At 48.4% G+C, this 24,608-nt stretch overlaps 1 protein-coding gene across 4 annotated transcripts in view; it reads right to left on the reverse strand.

The window, feature by feature from the left end:
- The window catches only part of tasp1 (taspase, threonine aspartase, 1), a 123,693-nt gene that overhangs the window by 88,136 nt on the left and 10,949 nt on the right, over positions 1-24,608 (reverse strand). For all 4 annotated transcript variants that reach the window (XR_005461830.1, XR_005461829.1, XM_038806849.1 and 1 more), the window contains 2 exons: positions 23,090-23,210; positions 13,000-13,084 (listed from right to left, as the gene is read on the reverse strand). Coding sequence is in view for 2 of the 4 variants with exons in the window: in XM_038806849.1 (XP_038662777.1) it covers positions 13,000-13,084; positions 23,090-23,210 (206 nt within the window). In the remaining 2 variants the exon portion in view is untranslated. The remainder of the gene's footprint in view (positions 1-12,999; positions 13,085-23,089; positions 23,211-24,608) is intronic.

The following is a 24,608-nucleotide window of genomic DNA, read 5'->3' on the forward strand; positions in this document are numbered from 1 at the left end:
CCATCTTTTGAACTCCTCCTCCATTTGCTCCACCAGCCGAGTGAGGTTAAGCTTGTGAAGGGCCCTCCAGCTCCTAGCCACCTGGACTCCCAGGTACTGAAAGCTCCTCCCCGCCCTTTTCAGCGGGAGCCTACCAATCCCCTCCTCTTGAACCCACAGGTGCACGACGAACAGCTCACTCTTACCCAGGTTGAGCTTGTACCCAGGATAGCTCCCAAATTCCCTAAGGATCTGCATCACATCCGGCATTCCCCCCCACTGGGTCCGCCACATAAAGCAACAAGTCATCTGCGTATAATGACACTCGGTGCTCCTCCCCACCCCGCACCAGACCTCTCCAATTCCTCGACTCCCTCAATGCCATGGCCAGGGGCTCAATTGCCAACGCAAAGAGGACAGGGGACACCCCACCTCGTCCCCCGGTACAACCGAAAGTCCTCCGATCTCCTCCTATTCGTGACCTCCTCGCCATCGGGGCCTCATATAGCAGCCTCACCCAACTGACAAAACCCTGCCCGAACCCAAACCTTTCCAGCACCTCCCACGAGTACCCCACTCAACCCTATCAAAGGCCTTCTACGCGTCTAATGCTACCACTATCTCCGCCTCCCCTTCTACCGCCGGCATCATTATAACATTCAGAAGCCTACGTATATTGGTGTTCAGCTGCCTTCCCTTCACAAACCCTGTCTGGTCCTCATGAATGACCCCGGCACACAGTCCTCTATCCTTGTGGCCAAGATCTTTGCCAACAGCCTGGCATCCACATTTAACAAAGAGATCGGCCTATATGATCCACACTGTAGGGGGTCCTTGTCCCATTTAAGGATCAAAGAAATCAGCGCCCGTAACATGGTCGGAGGCAAAGCCCCCCCCCCCTCCCTTGGCTCGTTAAAGGTCCTAACCAACAGGGGGCCCAACAGGTCTGCATACATTTTGTAAAATTCGACCGGAAACCCATCCGGCCCCGGCACCTTCCCCGACTGCATGCTGCCTATCCCTTTGACCAGCTCAATCGGCGCCCCCAGCCCCTCCACCTGTCCCTCCTCCATAGAACATAGAACAGTACAGCACAGAACAGGCCCTTCGGCCCTCAATGTTGTGCCGAGCCATGATCACCCTACTCAAACCCACGTATCCCCCCTATACCCGTAACCCAACAACCCCCCCCCCCCCCCGCCCTTAACCTTACTTTTATTAGGACACTACGGGCAATTTAGCATGGCCAATCCACCTAACCCGCACATCTTTGGACTGTGGGAGGAAACCGGAGCACCCGGAGGAAACCCACGCACACAGGGGGAGGATGTGCAGACTCCACACAGACAGTGACCCAGCCGGGAATCGAACCTGGGACCCTAGAGCTGTGAAGCATTTATGCTAACCACCATGCTACCCTGCTGCCCCTTCACCTTCGGAAATCACAGCCTATCCAAGAAGCACCCCATTCTCTCTGGGGCTCAGAAGGGAAGGGGGGAGAATAGAAAAGCAATAGTAATAGGAGATTCAATGTCAGGGCAATAGATAGGAGATTCTGTGGTCGCAAGCGAGACTCCCGGAAGGTATGTTGCCTCCCGGGTGCCAGGGCCAGGGATGTCTCGGACCGTGTCTTCAGGATCCTGAAGGGGGAGGGTGAGCAGCCAGAAGTTGTGGTGCACATTGGTACCAACGACGTAGGTAGGGCAAGGGGTGTGGAGGTAATAAACAAGTTTAGGGAGTTAGGCTGGAAGTTAAAAGCCAGGACAGACAGAGTTGTCATCTCTGGTTTGTTGCCGGTGCCACGTGATAGCGAGGCTAGGAATAGGGAGAGAGTGCAGTTGAACACGTGGCTGCTGGAATGGTGTAGGAGAGAGGGCTTCAGATATTTGGATAATTGGAGCGCATTCTGGGGAAGGTGGGACCTGTACAAGCAGGACGGGTTGCATCTGAACCAGAAGGGCACCAATATCCTGGGGGGAGGTTTTCTAGTAGTCTTCGGGAGGGTTTAAACTAACTTGGCAGGGGAATGGGAACCGGATTTGTAGTCCAGCAAGGAAGCCGATATTCAGGACGCCAAAGCACGTAGTAATGCAGTGGGGAAGGCAACACTGACAAAGTAGAGTACTTGCAGGCAAGGAGATGGGTTGAAGTCTGTATACTTCAACGCAAGAAGCATCAGGAATAAGGTGGGTGAACTTAAGGCATGGATCGGTACTTGGGATTACGATGTGGTGACCATCACGGAAACTTGGATAGAAGAGGGGCAGAAATGGTTGTTGGAGGTCCCTGGTTATAGATGTTTCAACAAGATTAGGGAGGATGGTAAAAGAGGTGGTGGGGGGGGGGGGGGGGGGGGGGGGGGGGTGGCATTGTTAATTAGAGATAGTATAACAGCTGCAGAAAGGCAGTTCGAGGGGGGTCTGCCTACTGAGGTAATATAGGTTGAAGTCAGAAATAGGAAAGGAGCAGTCACCTTGTTTGGAGTTTTCTATAGGCCCCCCAATAGCAGCAGAGATGTGGAGGCACAGATTGGGAAACAGATTTTGGAAAGGTGCAAAAGTCACAGGGTAGTAATGGGTGACTTCAACTTCCCAAACATTGAGTGGAAACTCTTTAGATCAAATAGTTTGGATGGGGTAGTGTTTGTGCAGTGTGTCCAGGAAGCTTTTCTAACACAGTATGTAGATTGTCCGACCAGAGGGGAGGCCATATTGGATTTGGTACTTGGTAATGAACCAGGGCAGGTGATAGATTTGTTAGTGGGGGAGCATTTTGGAGGTAGTGACCACAATTCTTTGACTTTCACTTTAGTAATGGAGAGGGATAGGTGCGTGCAACAGGGCAAGGTTTACAATTGGGGGAAGGGTAAATACAATGCTGTCAGACAAGAATTGAAGTGCATAAGTTGGGAACATAGGCTGTCAGGGAAGGACACAAGTGAAATGTGGAACTTGTTCAAGGAACAGGTACTGCGTGTTTTTGATATGTATGTCCCGGTCAGGCAGGGAAGAGATGGTCGAGTGAGGGAACCATGGTTGACAACAAGAGAGGTTGAATGTCTTGTTAAGAGGAAGGAGACTCAATGTAAGGCTGAGGAAACAAGGTTCAGACAGGGCGCTGGAGGGATACAAGACAGCCAGGAGGGAACTGAAGAAAGGGATTAGGAGAGCTAAGAGAGGGCATTAAAAATCTTTGGCGGGTAGGATCAAGGAAAACCCCCAAGGCCTTTTACACATATGTGAGAAATATGAGAATGACTAGAGCGAGGGTAGGTCCGATCAAGGACAGTAGCGGGAGATTGTGTATTGAGTCTGAAGAGATAGGAGAGGTCTTGAACAAGTATTTTTCTTCAGTATTTACAAACGAGAGGGGCCATATTGTGGGAGAGGACAGTGTGAAACAGGGTGGTAAGCTCGAGGAGATACTTGTTAGGAAGGAAGATGTGTTGGGCATTTTGAAAAACTTGAGGATGGACAAGTCCCCGGGCCTGACGGGATATAGCCAAGATTCTATGGGAAGCAAGAAATGAAATTGCAGAGCCGTTGGCAATGATCTTTTCGTCCTCGCTGTCAACAGGGGTGGTACCAGAGGATTGGAGAGTGACGAATGTCGTGCCACTGTTCAAAAAAGGGACTAGGGATAACCCTGGGAATTACAGGCCAGTTAGTCTTACTTCGGTGGTAGACAAAGTAATGGAAAGGGTACTGAGGGATAGGATTTCTGAGCATCTGGAAAGACACTGCTTGATTAGAGATAGTCAGCATGGATTTGTGAGGGGTAGGTCTTGCCTTACAAGTCTTATTGACTACTTTGAGGAGGTGACCAAGCATGTGGATAAAGGTAAAGCAGTGGATGTAGTGTACATGGATTTTAGTAAGGCATTTGATAAGGTTCCCCATGGTAGGCTTATGCAGAAAGTAAGGAGGCATGGGATAGTGGGAAATTTGGCCAGTTGGATAACGAACTGGCTAACCGATAGAAGACAGAGTGGTGGTGGATGGCAAATATTCAGCCTGGAGCCCAGTTACCAGTGGCGTACCGCAGGGATCAGTTCTGGGTCCTCTGCTGTTTGTGATTTTCATTAACAACTTGGATGAGGGAGTTGAAGGGTGGGTCAGTAAATTTGCAGATGATACGAAGATTGGTGGAGTTGTGGATAGTGAGGGCGGCTGTTGTCGGCTTCAAAGAGACATAGATAGGATGCAGAGCTGGGCTGAGAAGTGGCAGATGGAGTTTAACCCTGACAAGTGTGAGGTTGTCTATTTTGGAAGGACAAATATGAAGGGTTAACGGTAGGGTTCTTGGCAATGTAGAGGAGCAGAGAGATCTTGGGGTCTATGTTCATAGATCTTTGAAAGTTGCCACTCAAGTGGATAGAGCTGTGAAGAAGGCCTATGGTGTGCTAGCGTTCATTAGCAGAGGGATTGAATTTAAGAGCCGTGAGGTGATGATGCAGCTGTACAAAACCTTGGTCAGGCCACATTTGGAGTACTGTGTGCAGTTCTAGTCGCCTCATTTTAGGAAGGATGTGGAAGCTTTGGAAAAAGGTGCAAAGGAGATTTACCAGGATGTTGCCTGGAATGGAGAGTAGGTCTTATGAGGAAAGGTTGAGGGTGCTAGACCTTTTCTCATTAGAACGGAGAAGGATGAGGGGTGACTTGATTGAGGTTTATAAGATAATCAGGGGAATAGATAGAGTAGACTGTCAGAGACTTTTTCCCCGGGTGGAACAAACCATTACAAGGGGACATAAATTTAAGGTAAATGGTGGAATATATAGGGGGGATGTCAGATGTAGGTTCTTTACCCAGAGAGTAGTGGGGGCATGGAATGCACTGCCTGTGGAAGTAGTTGAGTCGGAAACGTTAGGGATCTTCAAGGGGCTTTTGGATAGGTACATGGATTAGGGTAGAATAATGGAGTGTAGATTAATTTATTCTTAAGGGCAGCACGGTAGCATTGTGGATAGCACAATTGCTTCACAGCTCCAGAGTTCCAGGTTTGATTCCTGGCTTGGGTCACTGTCTGTGCGGAGTCTGCACGTTCTCCCCGTGTCTGCGTGGGTTCCCTCCAGGTGCTCCGGTTTCCTCCCACAGTCCAAAGACGTGCAGGTTAGGTGGATTGGCCATGATAAATTTCCCTTAGTGACCAAAAAGGTTAGGATGGGTTATTGGGTTTCAGGGATAGGGTGGAAGTGAGGGCTTAAGTGGGTCAGTGCAGACTTGATGGGCCGAATGGCCTCCTTTTGCACTGTATGTTCTATGAAACAATATTCTATGAATATATACCCAAGATGGATTTTTTCACCTCATATGACCCAGATACCTCCTCCTGTAGTGATGCAAACACTTCACTAGCCCTACCTATTAGCTTTGTTTAAATCAGTAACACCCACATGTCCTGTGGCCATTTCATTTGATTAGCTACCTTCTCAAATGAAATGAAAAAGGCTTCTACCTCCTTCTCATCAAACCTTGGCAATGCTTGGACATATTTAAATAGATTCCCACCAACCCTTCGACTTTGATGCTCTTTCTCACTATCCTCATCACTATCATCCAACTGTACGTTTCCCTTTACGTCTGCCAATTTTAACTGACTGTCATGTTTCATGGCAATTTTCTGAAGTTCAAACTCTCTCTCTTCATCTTTTCTCCTGATCTGTATCTCCCTTTCTCCGTTTTTGTTTTGCTTGGGCTAATCTTTCTTTTCTCCTTTCTTCACCTTTTCATTTTCCTCTCTCTCTCTCTTTCAAGCTGCTTTAATTCTCTCTCATGTTCCATTTATTTAATTTGTAACTGAATTTCTGCCATTTCCAATGAGTCAAACTATATCTCAGGCAACTTTTAAATGCTTAGCCACCGCCAAAATTACCTCACCTTTCCTCACTTTGTCAGGTAATGTTCACTGCAATGTTTTTGTCAAATATAACGGTCTGCTTTTAGTCTCTGTCCGTAAGGTACTGTGCGTGACCATCACCACCCCCAAAAACTTCAGAGCCTGTGAAAGAGCCATTGTCCACAACGCACTCCCTACTTAAACTGAAATACCACAACTGAAAAGCAACCACAATATGCTCACCCCTCACTGTCTTTAAGCTCACTAAGTAATCCAATATAGACTTTTATCCCAGACAAGCCCCCAATTTGTTATGGCCCAGGGTTTAGAGAACCCAGATGTGTATCATGGAGTTCACCTGACCCACAACTTTTAATAGATTGTGGTATGGGGAGCATACGGCCCACTCTACAGATGTGGTACAGCAGAAATGGAAAAGTATTTTTTATAGCAAAACAATGTTTATTCTATGAACTCACGTTAACCTTTTTAAAAACATAGTGAACATCTTAGCAACCATTAATTCAAATATCATCCCCAAAGAATACAACACTAAGTAATTCTTAAGATGTCCTTTTAACATTCATAAGACTTTTTTAAAAAAAAACTTTAAACAGAAGCACATCAGGTTAAAGTCACTACTGAGCAGTTATTAGTTTTAAATCACCAAAGGATCGATTTACAGTTTTAGATTAGAGAGAGAGACTAATACCCCTTCTGGCTGTGACTGCAGCTATCCAGCTCTGAAAACGAAACTAACAAACACCCTGCAAACAGCCTAAAATTAAAGTAAAAAGCTGACAGACAGCCCAGCTCCACCCACACTCTGACATCACTGATAAAACACCCATTTCTTAAAGGTACTCTCACATGACAACACCACCTTCAGCAGTAAGAGCCCCAACCTCGGGCACGAGGTGGAGGTGTTCATCTTCCGGAGCACCTCAGACCAGAAACCCTCCTCCATACCCTCTCCCAACTCTTCCTCCCACTTTGCCTTGATCCCTTCCAGCGGTACCTTCTCTTCCAAAACAGCCCAGTAAACCGCCGCCACTACCCCCTACCCCAATCCCCCTGTCGTCAGCACCTCCTCCAGCAATGTGGAGGCCGGCTCTACCGGGAAGCTCTGTATTTCCCTCTTGGCAAAAGTCTCGAACCTGCATGTATCTAAACATTTCCCCCTCCTCCAGCCCACTTTGCTCCCGGCTCCTTAAATGCTGCAAACCGACCCCCTAGAAACAAATCCCTTAGTCGCCCAAGTCTCTTCTCCTCCCATCTCTGAAAATTCACATCCCACTTCCCTGGCTTACGGGCAGCACGGTAGCACAGTGGTTAGCAAAGTTGCTTCACAGCTCCAGGGTTCTAGGTTCAATTCCCGGTTTAGGTCACTTGTCTGTGCGGAGTCTGCATGTTCTCCCCGTGTGAGCGCACACGGGTGCTGACGTTTCCTCTGGCTGCTCCGGTTTCCCCCCACAGTCCAAAGGTGTGCAGGTTAGGTGGATTGGCCATTCTAAATTGCCCTTGGTGTCCAATAGGGTTGGGTGGAGTTGTGAGGCTTAGGTGGGGTGCTCTTTCCAAGGGCAAGTGCAGACTCGTTGGGCCGAATGGCCTCCTACTGCACTGTAAATTCTATGGCTCAAATCTATGATTCCCCGAATCGACATTTCCCTTGACCCTGCCCCCAGCCCGAAGTGCTGTTGAAACTCCCTTAAAATTCTCAACAAAACTATTACTACCGGACTCCCTGAGTATTTCCCCGGGAGCGGCGCTGTTGCTAGCATCTTCAATCCCGACCCCCTCCACACATTCACCTCCATTCTGACCCACTGGGAGTCAATCGCTCTGACCCAGCTTCGCATCTGCTCCACATTGGCCACCCAGTAATAATACAGCAGGTTCAGAAGACCCAACCCCCCTGCCTGCCTTGCCCTCTGTAGCAGCACCTTTCTAATTCTGGCCATCTTCCCTTCCCATATGAACGAGGTAATCGTTCCTTCAATCTCCCTAAAAATGTCTTTGGCAGGAAATAATCAGAAATCACGGCAACATGTTCATTTTAACCGTCTGCACCCGACCCGCCAGTGACAGAGGGAGACCATCCTACCTTGCCAGATCAGCTTTCAGCCTCCTCACCAAACTAGAAATGTTGTATCTGTTGACCGCCCCCACCCCCCAATCCAGAGCACCCTGCACCCCCAGGTATCTAAAGTGAGTCCCTGTCCTAAGGAATGGCAGTCCCGCCAAGGGTCAATGCAGACTTAATGGGCCAAATGGTCTCTTTCTGCACTGTTGGGATTCTATGAATAGAACACAATTGTCTTTTCTTTCCCATTACAAAAAAAAATGCAATTAAGAGCAATAGCATGGTTAAGCTTTACTTATACAACTGAAATTCAGTTCATCACCAAAAAAACCGTTTTTAACAAGGGTGCCCAGTCTGCTAGAACACTCAGAAGGTCAAGGAGCATCTGCAAACAGAACGTTTCAGGTCAACGACTTTTAGTTAGAAGGACTGCAAAAACTGCACCAAAATTCATGTAAACATCAGCTCCAGCAGCCAAAGTTTCTACAGCATGAGGCAAGCACTGTTACATATTTCAACGCAAATTTTCAATCACCGGAGGGACTACTCAATCAGAAACTGAAAACTTCTCCCTAATGAATCACTAAATGCTCCAAGATCAGGAATAATAATAATAATAAAATAACTTATTGTCACAAGTAGGCTTCAATGAAGTTGCTGTGAAAAGCCCCAAGTCGCCACATTCCGGCGCCAGTTCGGGGTTTTTTGCCGGGACAGGAATTGAACCCGTGCTGCTGGCATTATTCTGCATTACAAGCCAGCTGCTTAGCCCACTGTGCTAAACCAGGCCCTAAAAGAATCATTCACTGCAACAGAAGTGGCAAAAGGCGATTCAGTCCTTCAGTTAGGAAGAGTATGCAGTTTCCAGAGGCACATGAGGCGTTGGGATCGATCCCCTTCGCCTCAGATGGTATTCGTGTGGGGTCTCCTACGAGATCGGCTACCCCCAGGTACATGACCTCTGAGCAGGGTGGTACTATGGCATTTCTGGTGCCACCTGGGCACTGCCAGTGTGGCACTGCTGGGTATCATGTTTACCTAAATTTTCTATGCACAAATTTGATAAATGTATTTCAAAGCCTCTTAAAACTCTGCATAAAAAAAGTTTCTCCTGCTCTTTTTGCAAATCTCTTACACCTCTGTCACCTCAATTAAGATTCCTTAATAATTGGAAAATCAGTTTCTCATCTACTTTTGGGTATGTCAAATTACCCTTCTCAGTTCTACTGAAAGCAACCTCATTTTTAAATTCTTATTAATGCTTATTTGCATTTATTTTTGCAGCTGGTATCATCTTGGTGAATTTATGCTGTATCATTAATGCCTCAATATCTCTCCTACAGTGAGGAGCCCAAAACTCCCAGCTCTGGTAATATTGCAGTTCTCTGGAGATATACCGTAATATTCTCCACTACTTGTCATAAAATTCAGTATTTCATTTTTTGTTATTTTAGAATGGTATTACCAACTTGAAGCTTAGCGAATCCGATCTCTGAATTTCCGTACCTTCCATATCGGTTCCCCCCCTCAGAACCCTTTCTTTGGAGTTACCATCCCCACGTGTAGTGTGAATTCCCATAATCCATATGATAGTAGGCCAGCAGCCCCTCCTCATTCACCCATGGCTTAACCACAAGTGCTCAATAAGGAACATTCTTGGCACTGACTTAATTTAATACAGTAGGAGAAAAAAGAACATTGACCAATTTTATGACAATGTCCCAAAATATGTAAAGTGAAAATTACTGAAGGCACAAAATTAGTCAAAGTGGAATAAAATCACAACATAAAAATCATTTTAGTAAGCACTACAACAAATAACAGAAAGTGAAGAGAAAGCTCAAGATTACAATGTGATTTTTCATAACATATTAGTTGTAAATGATTACGCTTCACTCATTCAGTTTGCAATTTAAATATTTGATTAGATTATCACCTCACAACAAATCATTACTACTTGTTATCCTGCATATTTCTCTCATGAGAACAGTTACGGCCAACATTATTTTAGAATAAAAAGGGCCGATGGAGAGCATCAGCTCCATGCATGCAGGGAAGGCACTGGGACCTGATGGGTTCCCGGTGGACATCTACAAAAAATTTGCACCGGACCTGGCCCATATCTGAGGGACATGTTCGCAGACTCGCTGGCAAGGGGCACTTTGCCTCCTAAGCTAGCGCAAGCCACAATCTCATGGATACCCAAAAAAGTCAAAAACGTGACGGAATGTGGATCATATCGACCCATTTCGCTGCTGAATGCGGATCTGAAAATACTTGCAAAGGTCCTGGCCAAAAGGCTGGAGAATGCCGTACTGGAGGTAGTCGCTGAAGACCAAACAGGCTTAGTCAAGGGTAGGCAACTCACTGCGAACATCAGACGGCTGATGAACACAACAATGACCCCCCCACAGGAGAGAACACCAGAGGAGATAGTCTCCCTGGACACAGAAATGGCCTTCGAATGGAAGTACCTACGGTGTAGGCTTGGGCTTGAGTGGGGTTCTCTTTCCAGGGGCTGGTGCAGACGTGATGGGCTGAATGGCCTCCTTCTGCACTGTCGACTCCTTATTCGTATTCCAGACACTCAACATTCATTCCGAAGGACTTTTTCCAGAAGTTGGACACAGTCATTTTGGAGTTTATATGGGGGGGGGGGAAAGTACCTGCTACAGAAAGAGGGGCTGGTATTACCAAATCAGTTGCACTACTATTGGGCGGCGAATGTGGAGAAAGTGAGGCAGTGGTAGGAAGGAGAGGGGTCAGAATGGGTTAGGGTGGAGGAGTCCTGTAGGTGGTTCAGCCAGAGGACCATGGTGACAGCGGCGCTGCCACCAGCAATAAGGAGGTATACAGAGAGCCTGGTCACACAGTCCACAATTAGGATGTGGAACTAGCTGAGGAGACACTTTAGGATGGAGGGGGTAGGGCAGCACGGTGGCGCAGTGAGTTAGCACTGCGGCCTTACAGCGCTGAGGTCCCAGGTTTTTCCCCGGATCTGGGTCGTTGTCCATGTGGAGTTTGCACATTCTCCCAGTGTTTGCGTGGGTTTCGCCCCCACAACCCAAAAATGTGCAAGCTAGGTGGATTGGCCACGCTAAATTGCCCCTTAATTGGAAAAAATGAATTGGGCACTCTAAAATTTTTTTTTAAAAAGGATGGAGGGGATATCGGTGTTAACACCATTGAGAGAGAACCACGGGTTCAAGCCGGGGGAGACAGATGACATGTAAAGGAGGTGGAGAGAGGTGGGGCTGGTGAGAGATCTATATCTGGGAGAGAGGTTTGCAAGTCTGGAAGAGCTGCAGGAGAGGGTAGAGCTCCCAAAGGGAAGCAAACTCACGTATATTGCACGCAAGGTATGGAGCAGGTTTCCCAAGCTACAGAAATATGCCCTATTGGAACGGTTGTTGCTTCCGGAGGTGGATCGGGGACATATACGGGCGGCTGAGGAAGATCAAGGAGAAATGGTAGGAGGAGCTGGGGGGAAAGAGAAGGAGCGAGATAGGATGGGGAGTGTGGAGTCAGGCACTGCACAGGGTGAGCTCGATCTCCTTGTGTGCAAGGATGAGTTTGATACAGTTTAAGGTGGTGCATATGAGTGGGTTCCTCCAGGGGGTGACAGACGAGCGTGCAAGTGTGAGCGAGGACCAGTGAACCATGCACACATGTTCTGCGGTTATGAGAAGTTGGCGAAGTGTGGGATGGGGTGTTCGGGATGCTAGCAAAGATTGTGGAGGTAGAGGCCGGGCTAGATCCTATGGTGCCGAACTTTGGGGTATCGGAAAGGCAGGAGCTGATGGAGGGGAGGAAGGCCGATGTGGTGGACTTCGCCTCTCTAGTTGCCCGAAGGATTTTGCTGGAATGGAGGCCTATAACCCCACCGGGGGTGGTAGCCTGGCTAGGGAACCTGTATGACTTCCTCCGATTGGAGGAAATCAAGTTTAAATTGAGGGGATCAACGTGGGGTTGAGACACAGTGGGGACTGTTCACGACGATGTTTGAGGAATTGTTCATCAGGGTGACTTGGAAATCTATAAAATCGGGAGATGTGCAGAATGTTCTCCGACTTGCATATGTTTTTGTACTTTTGGAATGAAATACATTAAAAAAAGAATTTCAACAGTGCAGAAGGAGGCCATTCAGCCCGTCAAGTCTATACGGACCTACTGAAAGACAATGCATATATTGTGGTATCAGTTAAATAAATACTACCGAGTTCTGGTCTTAGAGCAGCATGATATTGATAGAAACAAAATTAACTTCCATTTATATAATGCTTTAGCATTTACTCAGGTTAGCTGCAATATACTGCAAGTAAAAAGTAATTTCCTTTCCCAATAACAACAACAGTATTAGAAGATAATGGACTAGATTCTCCGAAAATACAGCTGTGTCTCCACGCCGGCGTAACTCCACACCGGTGTATAAACACAGACGTTGTACTCCCGAGTTTCCTAGGAAAAAACATTGCGATTCACTTACCTTCAGGGCGCTGGCAGGGACCCAGAGTAATTCACGCAGCTTTGACTGCGGATATGGGCTCCCGTACTTCCGGTTCAGAGTCCGCGCATGGCAGCTGCCTCCAGCGGCCCCGCCGAGTGCAATGGCGAACTCGGACCAACACCAACAAACTAGGCCCCCCCCCCCCCCCCCCCCCACTTGCTGCCCCGGCCACCCATAAGGCCCCCCGGTGCCCAATCCCCCCCACCAAGGCGGCGGCGGACTGAGTCCGCTGGGCGGGCCTGTGGCGATGGCCCCCCAGCCGCACAAGCGTAATTCGCGGTCACGTGGATATTCGGGGCCCGGAGAATTGCCGGAGCGGCGCCGGGCCCAATTCCGTCATAAACAAAATGCGATTTCGGCGTGGGGCTGTGGAGAATCCAGCCCAATATTTCTTAGTTAGCACTGGAAACAAGAAAACATTAAGAGTTATGTTTAAACAGGAATACACACATGGATTGCACAAACTATTGAACAAAATGTTTATTTTATAAATATGCTAGTTATAAATACATCAAATGTTGTGGTTACGCACAAGTTCAGAAACTATGGTGCATTACAAACCCAAGGCACAAATAATAGGAAAAAAAATTACCAAGGAGGAATTCTGCCAGCAGAGAGCTTCCCCTTCTGTGCTTCACTTAACAGTTTATTTGCAACTAAGATTGGATTCTTGATCCCTGAAAGTAAAATTAGATCATGTTTAATGCACATTACCCCTCAAAATGGTGAACAAAGTATTTAATAAAAGCAGCCAGATTAACTTTCTTGCTGTACATCATTGTACAACAAAAGCTTTAACTGGCTGTCAAGTGCTTTGCAACATACTGAGTTTGTGAAAGGCACTACACAAATGCAAGTCTTCCTTCCACCTTGCTCTGTCCTTTGTTCTTTCCCACTTCAATCAACTAATAGAATATTAACTACTGATGTCAGTAATTCTGTTGCTCACAATAGTGCATGCTACCAGAAGCCAACTTAAAAACCACTGATTGAGCTTTCTTAAAATAACTTCCTTACTAACTTAATGGCAATCTTTGTTGTTGCACGTTTTCTTCAACATAGTGCAATCACATTTATGAGCGTTTATCAAATTATTTATTTGCAAAATCAGATTTTCTTGTTCAAATTAGGAGTACTAACTGAGAATGGGTATGGAGAACTTGGATCCTGGAAAATTCCCGTTATGCACAAGATTCAATCAGGGGACACAGCTCAAGTTAAACATGCCAAAAAGAGAAAATTAAAATTTGCCAACTTTTAATTTATTAAGAGGACAATAGATCTGTGGCACAGACAGTCCAGAAAACTGCAGGTTTAACAAGACTGGAAGAAACTGTTTGAAAGGAGAATGGAGGGCTATGAATTCTATTATCAGTAAGAAACATGAAGGGATGTTTGGGAAAGAAGTTTTGTACAGTCTCCTGTATAAAATATTACTACATTTCAATGTATAGATATGTATTGTTGTAATGGCATGAGTTCACTGGGTTAAAGGAGTTAAAGAGGTGCCTAACAGATGCTCAACTGGCATAAATGTGACCTTAAATTCAGCAGGACACAACTGCAATTACATGATTATTAATTTTGAATTTACTTCTTTGCTCCAGACAATATAAAATGAAGCTTGGAGCAGGGCTTTGCTCAGCACTGTAATGCCACAAAAATCATATTGCAAATTATTCTTCCAACCCCAATAAAAAAAAACACATGGCTACCAGCTGTGATATCTTATATTTCGAACATTCACAAATATGACCAGCATGATTGACTCATAACTTAGTCAGTCATTTGTTATGTGGTCAGGTTCACTTGTGGTAGAAAATCATGACACAGCTGGCAGCCATATACTCTTGATTTAGATGTATGCAGAAAAAAATCTAAATAGAGCGTCATCCAAGTTTAATACTATTTTTGTCTTTTGCTGATTTTAAAAAGTTTGTCACGGTGTTTGAAGATGGCAATCAACACCACCTTTGGGAGTACAGAAAAGGCAAGTTCATTCTCTAAAGTTTTAACTCATCATCAGTGAAATCCTTCAATACAATTTGCCTCATTACTGAACCCATTTTTAAATTCATCTGAGCACAGCAGTTCCTCCTCACTTAGGGCAAGTGGGGTACCAGGGTATCGTCTCTCTAGGAAGTGTGGGTTACTTCAATCAATTCAGAAAAGCCCAGTCTGAAAAACAATTTTACATTGGCGAGTGTAATGTTAAGAGAAGAAAACCACAGGGATACAATTTACGCTTGATTCTTAGCACGAATAATGTAATCCCAATTACCCTGAATAATGTGAGAACAGGATTCTAAAACGAGGTAGGAAAACATGGACAGTAATAGGAAAAGGCTGCATATAATTAGCTTTAATTCAATTTCGTGACTGTTAAAAGAATCAAGAACTTTCCACTTGAAGATGCCAAGACCCAGCATTTCAGTCTCCCGACAGGTAGCTGGTAAACCAAAACGATGGACTCATCCATTCTCTAATGACCGAGTTGCTGAGGTGATTAAGTACTCTTGCCATGCCCTTTCCATTATTTGAATTTAATATCATCCAGATAATTTAAAATAAGTCAACCATGCAAAAATGCATGGAGAAAATAAATTACCTAAAGCCACAGATTATCCCCTGAAAACTCTGGTTCAAATGTATTCATGTGATGTTCCCTGTGCTCCTGCACTAACCAATAACCATGGCCTCAAACCAGTCCTCATAAATGGGAACACCAAGGAGATTTGTCATTGAACATCCTGAGGAATGACAAAAGACCAAGTACTGATACCCAATTGCAGACACAACAAACTGCATTTGTACAGCACTTCTAAATTGATGCTTGGAGTAATGAGACAAAAATAGATGCTGAGATAAAGAATAAGAATTTAGAAAGGATTACCAAATGGTCGGCCGAAGAGATTAATTTTTAAGGAGTGTCTCAATGAGAAGAGGGAGGTGGAGAACAAACAGTTGGGGGACCGGGGGGGGGGGTGGAATATTGCTTAAGAAAGCTTTTATAACAATAATATTTTTTTAAAATTTAGAGTACCCAATTCTTTTTTTCTAATTAACGGGTAATTTAGCGTGACCAAGAGGGTGAGACCCACGCAGGCACGGGAAGAGTATGCAAACTCCACATGGGGTGACCGAGGCCGGGGTTGAACCCAGGTTCTCAGCACAGTGAGGCAGCAGTGCTAACCACTGCGCCACCATGCTGCCCAATAATCTTTATTATTGTCACAAGTAACCGCATGAAGTTACTGTGAAAATCCCCTAGTCGCCACATTCCGGCACCTGCTCGGGTACACTGAGGGAAAATTCAGAATGACTAATTCACCTAACAAGCATGTCTTTCGGGACTGCATAGGCTGGTTGGGCGTGGTCTGTACTTTGTCCATTGCGAACAGCGAAGGGACTTGCTGTTTAATACGACCTGCGCGTTATTGGGAGGTATGGCCTACATACCCAGCATCTATGCTATTATGCAATAGCAACACAAGTGGTATTCGCCACGAACTGGATGCTACCGTCAAACCTCAAAGACGTTATGCCCATCACATAAATGAGGAGCGTGGCATATGAATTTTAGTACCAGTTCCAAAACTTGGAAATATAGCGAATAGTGACATGCAGACACCTAGCATATGAAATTTAACTAAGAAATATGATATATTTATGTAGAAAGACTGAGGAGAGGCAATATAAACCGATAGTACCGTGGACACAGTGCCGTGGATACAGGACCAGAGCAACATGGGGGTGGCAGGAGAGGTGGAGAAGACCATAAAAAAAGCATTGCAATCCTTTGTTTTATTAAAAGACATGAAGTACACTTCCGGTGGCGGCGATGTCCGAGTGAGCCACACATTCGGCGGGCTCTCACTCCGGCGGGGCTTAGCAGCTGATTCCCCGCGATAGCGGGACCACGGGGGCGGCAAAAAGGCTGCCGTGAAAGAAGAGGAGAGCGGGCTGCAGCGGATGGAATCGTGGGAGGCCAGCAGGTAAAGGAAGAAAGAGAGAGAGAGAGACGGAGGCAAGGAGGAAACTGACCTGAAGGGTAAGATGGCGGACCCACGGACCTTCCTTCCTCCAGGACAAGGAAAAAAAGTTTGGAGTTGCTGAGGAGGGACAGCTTGGACCCACTTCAGATGCCCAGGTGGTAAAATTTAAGGAGCTGGGCGAAGGAAGGCGGCAGCGAAGGTGCTGAGGAGCGGGCTGCGGCACATGGAACAGCGGGATTCCAGAAGGCAGAAGAAGGAGGAGAAAAAGGGACAGAGACAAGGACCTGAAGAAAATTACCTGGGACCTAAGATGGCGGACACACGGACCCCAGACTCAGCAATCCAGCAGGCGCTGGATAACATGCTCCAGGTAATGAAGTCCAGTTTTGAAGCGCTGAAGCGGGACAGCTTGGACCCAATCCAGAAAGCGGTGGATCAGCTGAACCAGAGGCTGGACGCCCAGGATGTTAAAGTTAAGGAGCTGGGAGAGGCGGTGGAGGAGCAGGCGGATGCGCAAACAGTTGCAGCGCTAGAAGTTGACGGCCTGAAAGAGCGGCAGAGAAGACTGCTGGACAGAGTGGAGGAGCTGGAGAATAGAGTCCGCAGGAACAATCTGAGGATGGTCGGCCTCCCGGAGGGGGCTGAGGGAGCTGATGCTGCAGCGTTTGTAGCAGACCTGCTGAAGCAGCTGATGGGGGCCGAAGCCTTTCCGCGACCGCTGGAGCTGGAGGGGGCACACAGAGTGCAGGCAAGGCAGGGGCGGCCGGGCGGACCCCCCCGCCCGATGGTGATTAGGTTCCACAGGTTCGTGGACAAGGAGCGGGTGCTGCAGTGGACAAAGAGCGCCAGGAGCAGCACGTGGAACAACAGCGTTCTCCGCATTTATCAGGACCTAAGCCAGGAGGTGGCTCGGCGGCGAGCAGCCTTTAAGAATGTCAAGGAGGTGCTGTTCAAGAAGCACGTGAAGTTTGGTCTGCTGTTCCCAGCTCGGTTATGGGTCGCGCACCAGGGTCAACACCACTACTTCTCCGAGCCCGAAGAAGCGATGGATTTTGTGAGGGACCTGGGGCTGGTCCCGAAAGGAGGCCCCAAGGACGAGAGTTAGGGCCCGAGGATTTCTGTGGGAAGGAACGCCGAATGTGCCTGGACTGCTGCTCAACGGGTTGCTGGGCCAAAGGGGCCAAGCGGAACATTTGAGACTCTTTCCTTTGTTCATGGACATTTATGTGCTTTTTCTCTTTTTTCTATGTTTTTTTTTGTTCCTGTTTGGGCTGGTTTGCGCTTTTTGTGCAGCTCGCGGAAGACACTGGAGCCGGCTTGCCCCAGTGGGTGGGGAGGAGGACGGGGAAACAATGGGAATGAGACAGGAAGGCGCCGGAGTGTTGAGTCACCGGGCTAGCAGATTGGCTAGTCAAGGGAGTCAGATGGGGGGGGGGGAAGTTACAGCCAGTAGATGGCAGGGGTGGGGGTATCGGGGGATGGGGTTAGGGGAGGGGGGGGGTTGTTCTGCTGACGGGAGAGGGACTTGAAATAGGCACTGAAAAGGAGGTCGAGGGTGGAGGCAGCCAAAGGGCGGGCCAGGAATGGCGCGACGCACGGGCCAGGGGCCGGCCCGAGAAAGGCTATGGCTGACCTGCGTGGTGGTGGTGGTGGTGGTGGTGGTGGGTGGGGGGAGGGGGGGGGGGGGGGGGGGGGGGGGGGGGGGGGATGTGCCCCCCGACCAGGCTGATCACCTGGAACGTCAAGGGACTGAATGGGCCGGTTAAGAGGGCGCGGGTGTTCGCGCACTTGCGGGCCCTGAGGGCGGACGTAATTATGTTGCAGGAGACACATCTGAAAGTGTCGGACCAGACCAGGCTAAGGAAGGGCTGGATTAACCAGGTCTTCCACTCGGACTTGGACTCGAAGTCCAGAGGGGTGGCAATCATGATCAACAAGCGCGTGTAATTTGAGGCAGAGGGCATATCCGCAGACAGGGGTGGGAGATACCTGATGGTACAGGGCAGACTGGAGGGGAGAAGAGTGGTGCTGGTGAATATATATGCCCTGAACTGGGATGACGTGGACTTCATTAAAAGAGTGCTGGGGAAGATCCCGGACTTGGATTCTCGCAGGCTAATAATGGGAGGGGACTTTAACATGGTCCTTGACCCGACTTTGGATCGGTCGTGTCCCAGAACGGGTAGACTCTCAGCAATGGCAAGGGAGCTGAAAGGGTTTATGGAGCAAATGGGGGCAGTGGACCCCTGGAGAGATAGACAGCCAACAGAAAGGGGCTACTCGTTTTACTCGCACGTCCATAAAGTATATTCCAGGATAGATTTCTTTGTACTAAGCAGGGACTGTATGGGGGAGGTAAAGAACACAGAATACTCAGCAATTACCATTTCAGACCATGCCCCGCATTGGGTGGACCTGCAGTTCGGGGGAGCGAGCTATCAACGCCCGCAATGGAGGCTAGATGTGGGACTGCTGTCGGAGGAGGGGATCTGCGAGAGGCTTCGGAAATGTATAAAAAATTACCTGCAGGTGAATGACACGGGGGAGGTCTCAGCGGCGACCTTGTGGGAGGCGCTAAAGGCAGTAGTGCGGGGGGAGCTGATTTCAATTGGGGCCCACAGAGCCAAGGCAGACCGGGCAGAGATGGATAGATTGGTCAGGGAAATGGGTCGGATAGATGAAGAGCACGCGGAGTCCCCGGGGGAGGTTTTACTCAGGGAGAGGCAGAGACTACAGGCGGAACTGGGGGCACTATCCACGAGCAGGGCCGTGGAACAGCTTAGGAAGGCGAGGGGAGTGGTGTACGAGCATGGGGAAAAGGCTAGCAGACTGTTAGCGCAGCAACTCAGGAGAAGGGAGGCGGCCAGGGAAATAGGTAGAGTGAGGCATGAGGGGGGGGCGCAAAGTGGAGGACCCGGCAGAATTGAATAGGGTATTCCGGGACTTCTATCGTAAGCTGTATACTTCGGAGCCACCGGAAGAACCGGAGGGGATGAAAAGGTTTCTGGACGGGTTAACATTCCCAACAGTTGATGGGGGGGGCGAGTGGAAGAGCTGGGGGCCCCGATTAGAGTAGAGGAGGTATTGGGGGGCCTTAAGGCTATGCAGTCGGGGAAGTCGCCGGGGCCGGATGGATACCCAGTAGTTTTATAGGAAGTTCTCTGAGCTGGTGGGCCCGGTCTTGGCGAGGGTTTTCAATGAGGCAAGGGACAGAGGGACCCTGCCGCCGACAATGTCACAAGCCACCATATCTCTGATATTGAAGCGGGGTAAAGACCCGGAGGCGAGCGGGTCCTACAGGCCAATCTCCCTGATTAATGTAGACGCCAAGCTCCTGGCAAAGGTACTGGCGGGTAGAATGGAGGACTGTGTACCGGAGGTGATTGGGGAGGATCAAACGGGGTTCGTGAAAGGTAGGCAGCTGGTGGCCAATCTGAGGAGATTGCTCAATGTGATAATGATGCCCCCGGCGGGTAGAGAGGTGGAGGTAGTGGTGGCAATGGACGCCGAGAAGGCCTTTGACCGGGTGGAGTGGGACTATCTATGGGAGGTGCTCGGACGGTTTGGGTTCGGGGAGGGATTGGATCAAATTATTATATCAGGCCCCGAGGGCCAGCGTCAGGACCAACAGAGAAGTGTCGGAGTACTTTAGGTTGTACCGAGGGACCAGACAGGGTTGCCCGCTCTCCCCGCTGCTGTTTGCGCTGGCCATAGAGCCGCTGGCGATTGCGCTGAGAGCCGCAGAGGGTTGGAAGGGGATGATGAGGGGAGGGGTTGAACACAGGGTTTCTCTTTATGCAGACGACCTGCTCCTGTACGTGTCGGACCCAGTGGCCGGGATGGGAACTATACTGGGAATGCTGAGGAAGTTCGGCCAGTTCTCAGGATACAAATTAAATACGGTCAAGAGTGAAATGTTTGTGGTCCAGGCAAGGGGCCAGGAGAACAGATTGAGAGGGCTACCGTTTAGGCTGGTTGAGGAAAATTTCCGGTATTTGGGAATCCAGGTGGCACGAGACTGGGGCAGGCTGCATAAGTTAAATTTGGCCAGGGTGGTGGAGCAAATGAAGGGAGTTTCGGAGATGGGATGCACTCCCGCTGTCGCTGGCAGGGAGGGTGCAGACTGTAAAGGTGACAATCCTCCCTCGATTTTTGTTTATTTTTCAGTGCCTCCCGATCTTTATCCCACAGTCCTTCTTCAAAAGAGTTAACGGGCTGATCGTGAGCTTTGTCTGGGCGGGAAAATCCCCGCAGGTGAAGAAGGCGATGTTGGAGAGGAACCGCAGCGAGGGAGGGCTGACTTTGCCGAGTTTGGTCAATTATTACCGGGCGGCCAACATCGTTCTGATAAGGAAGTGGATGGTGGGTATGGGGTCTATTTGGGAGCGGGTGGAGGCGGCTTCGTGCAGGGGCTCCAGCTTGGAAGCCCTGGTCACGGCTCCTCTACCGCTGCCGCCGGTCAAGTACACCACCAGCCCGGTAGTGGTGGCAACCCTGCGGATATGGGGCCAGTGGAGGAGGCATGTGGGGGAGATGGGGGCGTCTGTCTGGGCGCCAATCTGCGACAACCATCGGTTTGCCCCCGGCAGTATGGATGGGGGGTTCCCGAGTATGGCGGCGAGCAGGGGCGGGAAGGGTGGGTGATATGTTCCTGGAAGGGAGCTTCGCGAGTTTGAGGAGCTTGGAGGAGAAATTTGGGTTAGTAAGGGGAAATGATTTTAGATACCTACAGTTGCGGGACTTTGTTCGTAGACAGGTCCCATCTTTCCCGCGCCTCCCGCCAATGGGGATCCTCGACAGAATAGTCTCTGGGAGGGAAGAAGGGGAGGGCAGAGTCTCGGGTATATATAAGGTGCTCATGAGGGAGGAAGGGTCCCAGACAGAGGAACTGAAACTTAAATGGGAGGAGGAGCTAGGCAGGGAAATGGAGGATGGGCTGTGGGCAGAGGCCCTGAGTAGGGTAAATTCGACCGCGACATGTGCTAGGCTCGGGCTGATCCAATTTAAGGTCGTTCACCGGGCCCATATGACGATGGCTCGGATGAGCAAATTTTTCGGGATAGAGGACAAATGCGCTAGGTGCGCGGGAGGACCAGCGAACCATGTTCACATGTTTTGGGCATGCCCTAAGCTGAGGGGGTACTGGGAGGGATTTGCGGGGGTCATGTCCCAGGTGCTAAAAACAAGGGTGGTGATGAGTCCAGGGGTGGCAATTTTTGGGGTTTCGGAAGACCCGGGTGTCCAGGGGGAGAAAGAGGCCGATGTGTTGGCCTTTGCTTCCCTGATAGCCCGGCGACGAATATTATTGGCGTGGAGGGACTCAAAGCCCCCGAAGACTGAGTGGTGGCTTGCGGACATGTCGAGTTTCCTGGGGATGGAAAAAATTAAGTTTCCCTTGAGGGGATCTGTGCAGGGGTTCACCCGGAGGTGGCAACCATTTATTGACTTCTTTGCGGGAGAGTGAGCGTCAGCGGGGGGGGAGAGAGTAGAGTAGGAGGGAAAATATGGCGGGTAGTACCGGTGGGAGGGGAGCGGGCTTGTGCAATATGTTACGATGGAAGTATTGAAAGTACGTGGATGTTTGCACATTTTTGCCTTTTTTGCTTTCTTTCTGATGATGTCTGTAACTGTTTATAAAGCCAAAAACTACCTCAATAAAATTGTTTATTAAAAAAAATAAAAAAATTAAAAGACATGAAGTACAAATGCAAGGATGTTATGCTAAGTTTTTATAAGGCATGGTTTTGCCTCACCCGAAGTCAAGTAATTCTGGGCACCATGCTTAGAAAGGATGTCAATGCCTTAGAGGGACTAGGGATAAAGGACATCTGTTGTATGGAGAATCTAGCGTTGTTCTCCTTAGAACAGCGAAGGTTAAGAGGAGATTTGGTAAGAGGCATTCAAAATCAAGGGTTTTGATAGAAAGGGAGCAACAGTTTCCAATGATAGATGGGTTGGTAATCACTGGAATAAAGAGTTACTGTGATTGGCAAAAAAGCTACAGGCAACATGAGGAAACAATATTTTAAACGCAGCAAGTTGTTGCAACTTGGAGTGCAGTATCTCAAAAGGGTGGTAGAAGCAGGTTCAGTATTGACTTTCAAAAAAGAATTGGGTGGGCGGCACGGTGGCCCAGTGGTTAGCACTGCTGCCTATTGGGCTGAGGACCCGCGTTCGATCCCGGCCTCAGGTCACTGTCTGTGTAAAGTTTGCACATTCTCCCATGTCTGCGTGGGTTTCACCCCCACAACCCAAAGATGTGCAGATTAGGTGGATTGGCCACGCTAAATTGCCCCTTAATTGGGAAAATAAAGGATCGGATAAATACTTAATGGTAAAAAAACCTGCCGGAGCTATAGGCTAACCACAGTGAACTGGCACTCGTCAGAAACCTCTGGTAAGTCAGCAACACAAGCACTCTGGGCCAAATGCCCTCCTTCTGTGCCGCACCATTCTATGAGACTAAAAGAGATTAAAGTAATAACTTTTATCCGAGTTACCTTACCCATTGAAAATATACCACAATTTATGAATGTTACTCGTTTGAATTATATTTTCTCCGTACCAAAGTTTTCCAGAACCAGGCCAAATGAATAAATCTGCTAATATGAAGAGAATTGTTTCACTTCAGTTCCTATCCTTTACCTAATTACTAAACCTCATTCATATTGAAATATACATACATACCCCTGAGTGCTCCAACAGCTCCAAAATTCAAGGACTTTCCATCCATTGTACTGGCATCACATTCTATATCCCCAGATAGATTAAGATTGGATCCCATCCCTGCATTGGTGAAAGGAGAGTCCTAAAATGGAAAATTGTTGGAAATTAAGCAAGTACTACATCCTTCCATTGTACCTTACACAGAAACTGGCCTCCTTTTTTTCCTGTTCTACATGCTTCAAGCCCTGAAATTTAGATAATTTGAATCCAAATTTAAGGAAAGAATATAGATACAATCAACTTCTTTCCAAAGATAGGTTGGACATGATTTAATGGAAAAGTTTCTAAGTGTCATTTGTGGCGGGTTTTGCTGAGGGTTTCCCCACTAGCTTTGCCGGCCAGTTCCCAAGCATTACCCAACAACACTCAAGTCACTTTTTAGGGCACTGGGGAGCTTCTCGCCAGTTTAGCGCACAGTTAGAATTCATCACTGGAGAGCTGAACTCAGAGATGGGGCTGCCCGCCATTTTGAAAGTGTGTCCTGATCTCTAAGTGAGCTTGTGTGTCTCCCACACCACCCACGGGCAATGACTCTCCCCTCCTCGACCCCAAAGTGAGGAAACCCTGTTCTCAGGTTCCTAGGGGGCCACGCATTTTCAAGACCCCCCCAAACCCACTTACAGCCCTCCAACCCTTCCTGGATCGCCACAAGTCACTCACCCCAACGTGTCAAGGCTCCTGCATTTCAGGCAGAGGGCCACCCTGCACTATGCCTGGCCATCCAAGGGCCTCCAATGGCTTGTGACATCCCCTGGTGCCGTTCTGCCTGGTCCACATTTGCGTGGACCCGTACTGAACAAAGCTCGACTGTTATACTGGACCTCGGGAGGCTGGTAGATACCGGATAAGTAGTCCTTAAGTAGGTTTAAGGCGTACATCTGTGAGCGTGGCTTGGTCCTGCCCATTGTGGGCGGGTTTCTGATTCCAACGACTCGTGGGACTTGGGTCGATCCCGTACAGCGTTGTGGCTGTCGGGAAGTTCACAGGAGGCTTCACCCGGCACATCACACTTCCATTGGGACGCGACTAGGTCAGATTATTACTGGCTACTTTTCATAAGACACCAACTTTGACAGATTAACTAGCAACGCAGTATATTTAAACAGAAGCTCTTTGGTGAATGCATGCCCTTAACAAAGGATGCCAGCACTGAGAAATTTAATACTTCTCCTGTTCTTTATCTAGCGCAATTCTGTTAGCTCACTTAGGTCCACGAGCTGCTGATAAAGTCTAGGGGTGGGATTTCCCCCTCCCCACCATATAAAACCTCCTCTGGTTCAATAACATTCTTTATGGAAAGAAATCTGCCATTCTTACCCGGTTTGGTCTACATGTGACTCCAAGCCCACAGGTGACTCAAAGCCCACAGCAATGTGATTGACTCTCATATGCCCTCTGAGATGGCCTCGCAAGTCGCTCAGTTCAAAGGGATGGATAATAAATGCTTGCCAACGACGCCCATATCCCACACAAAAAAAAT

The sequence above is a fragment of the Scyliorhinus canicula genome, chromosome 1 (assembly GCF_902713615.1).
Source record: "Scyliorhinus canicula chromosome 1, sScyCan1.1, whole genome shotgun sequence".
NCBI lineage: Eukaryota > Metazoa > Chordata > Chondrichthyes > Carcharhiniformes > Scyliorhinidae > Scyliorhinus > Scyliorhinus canicula.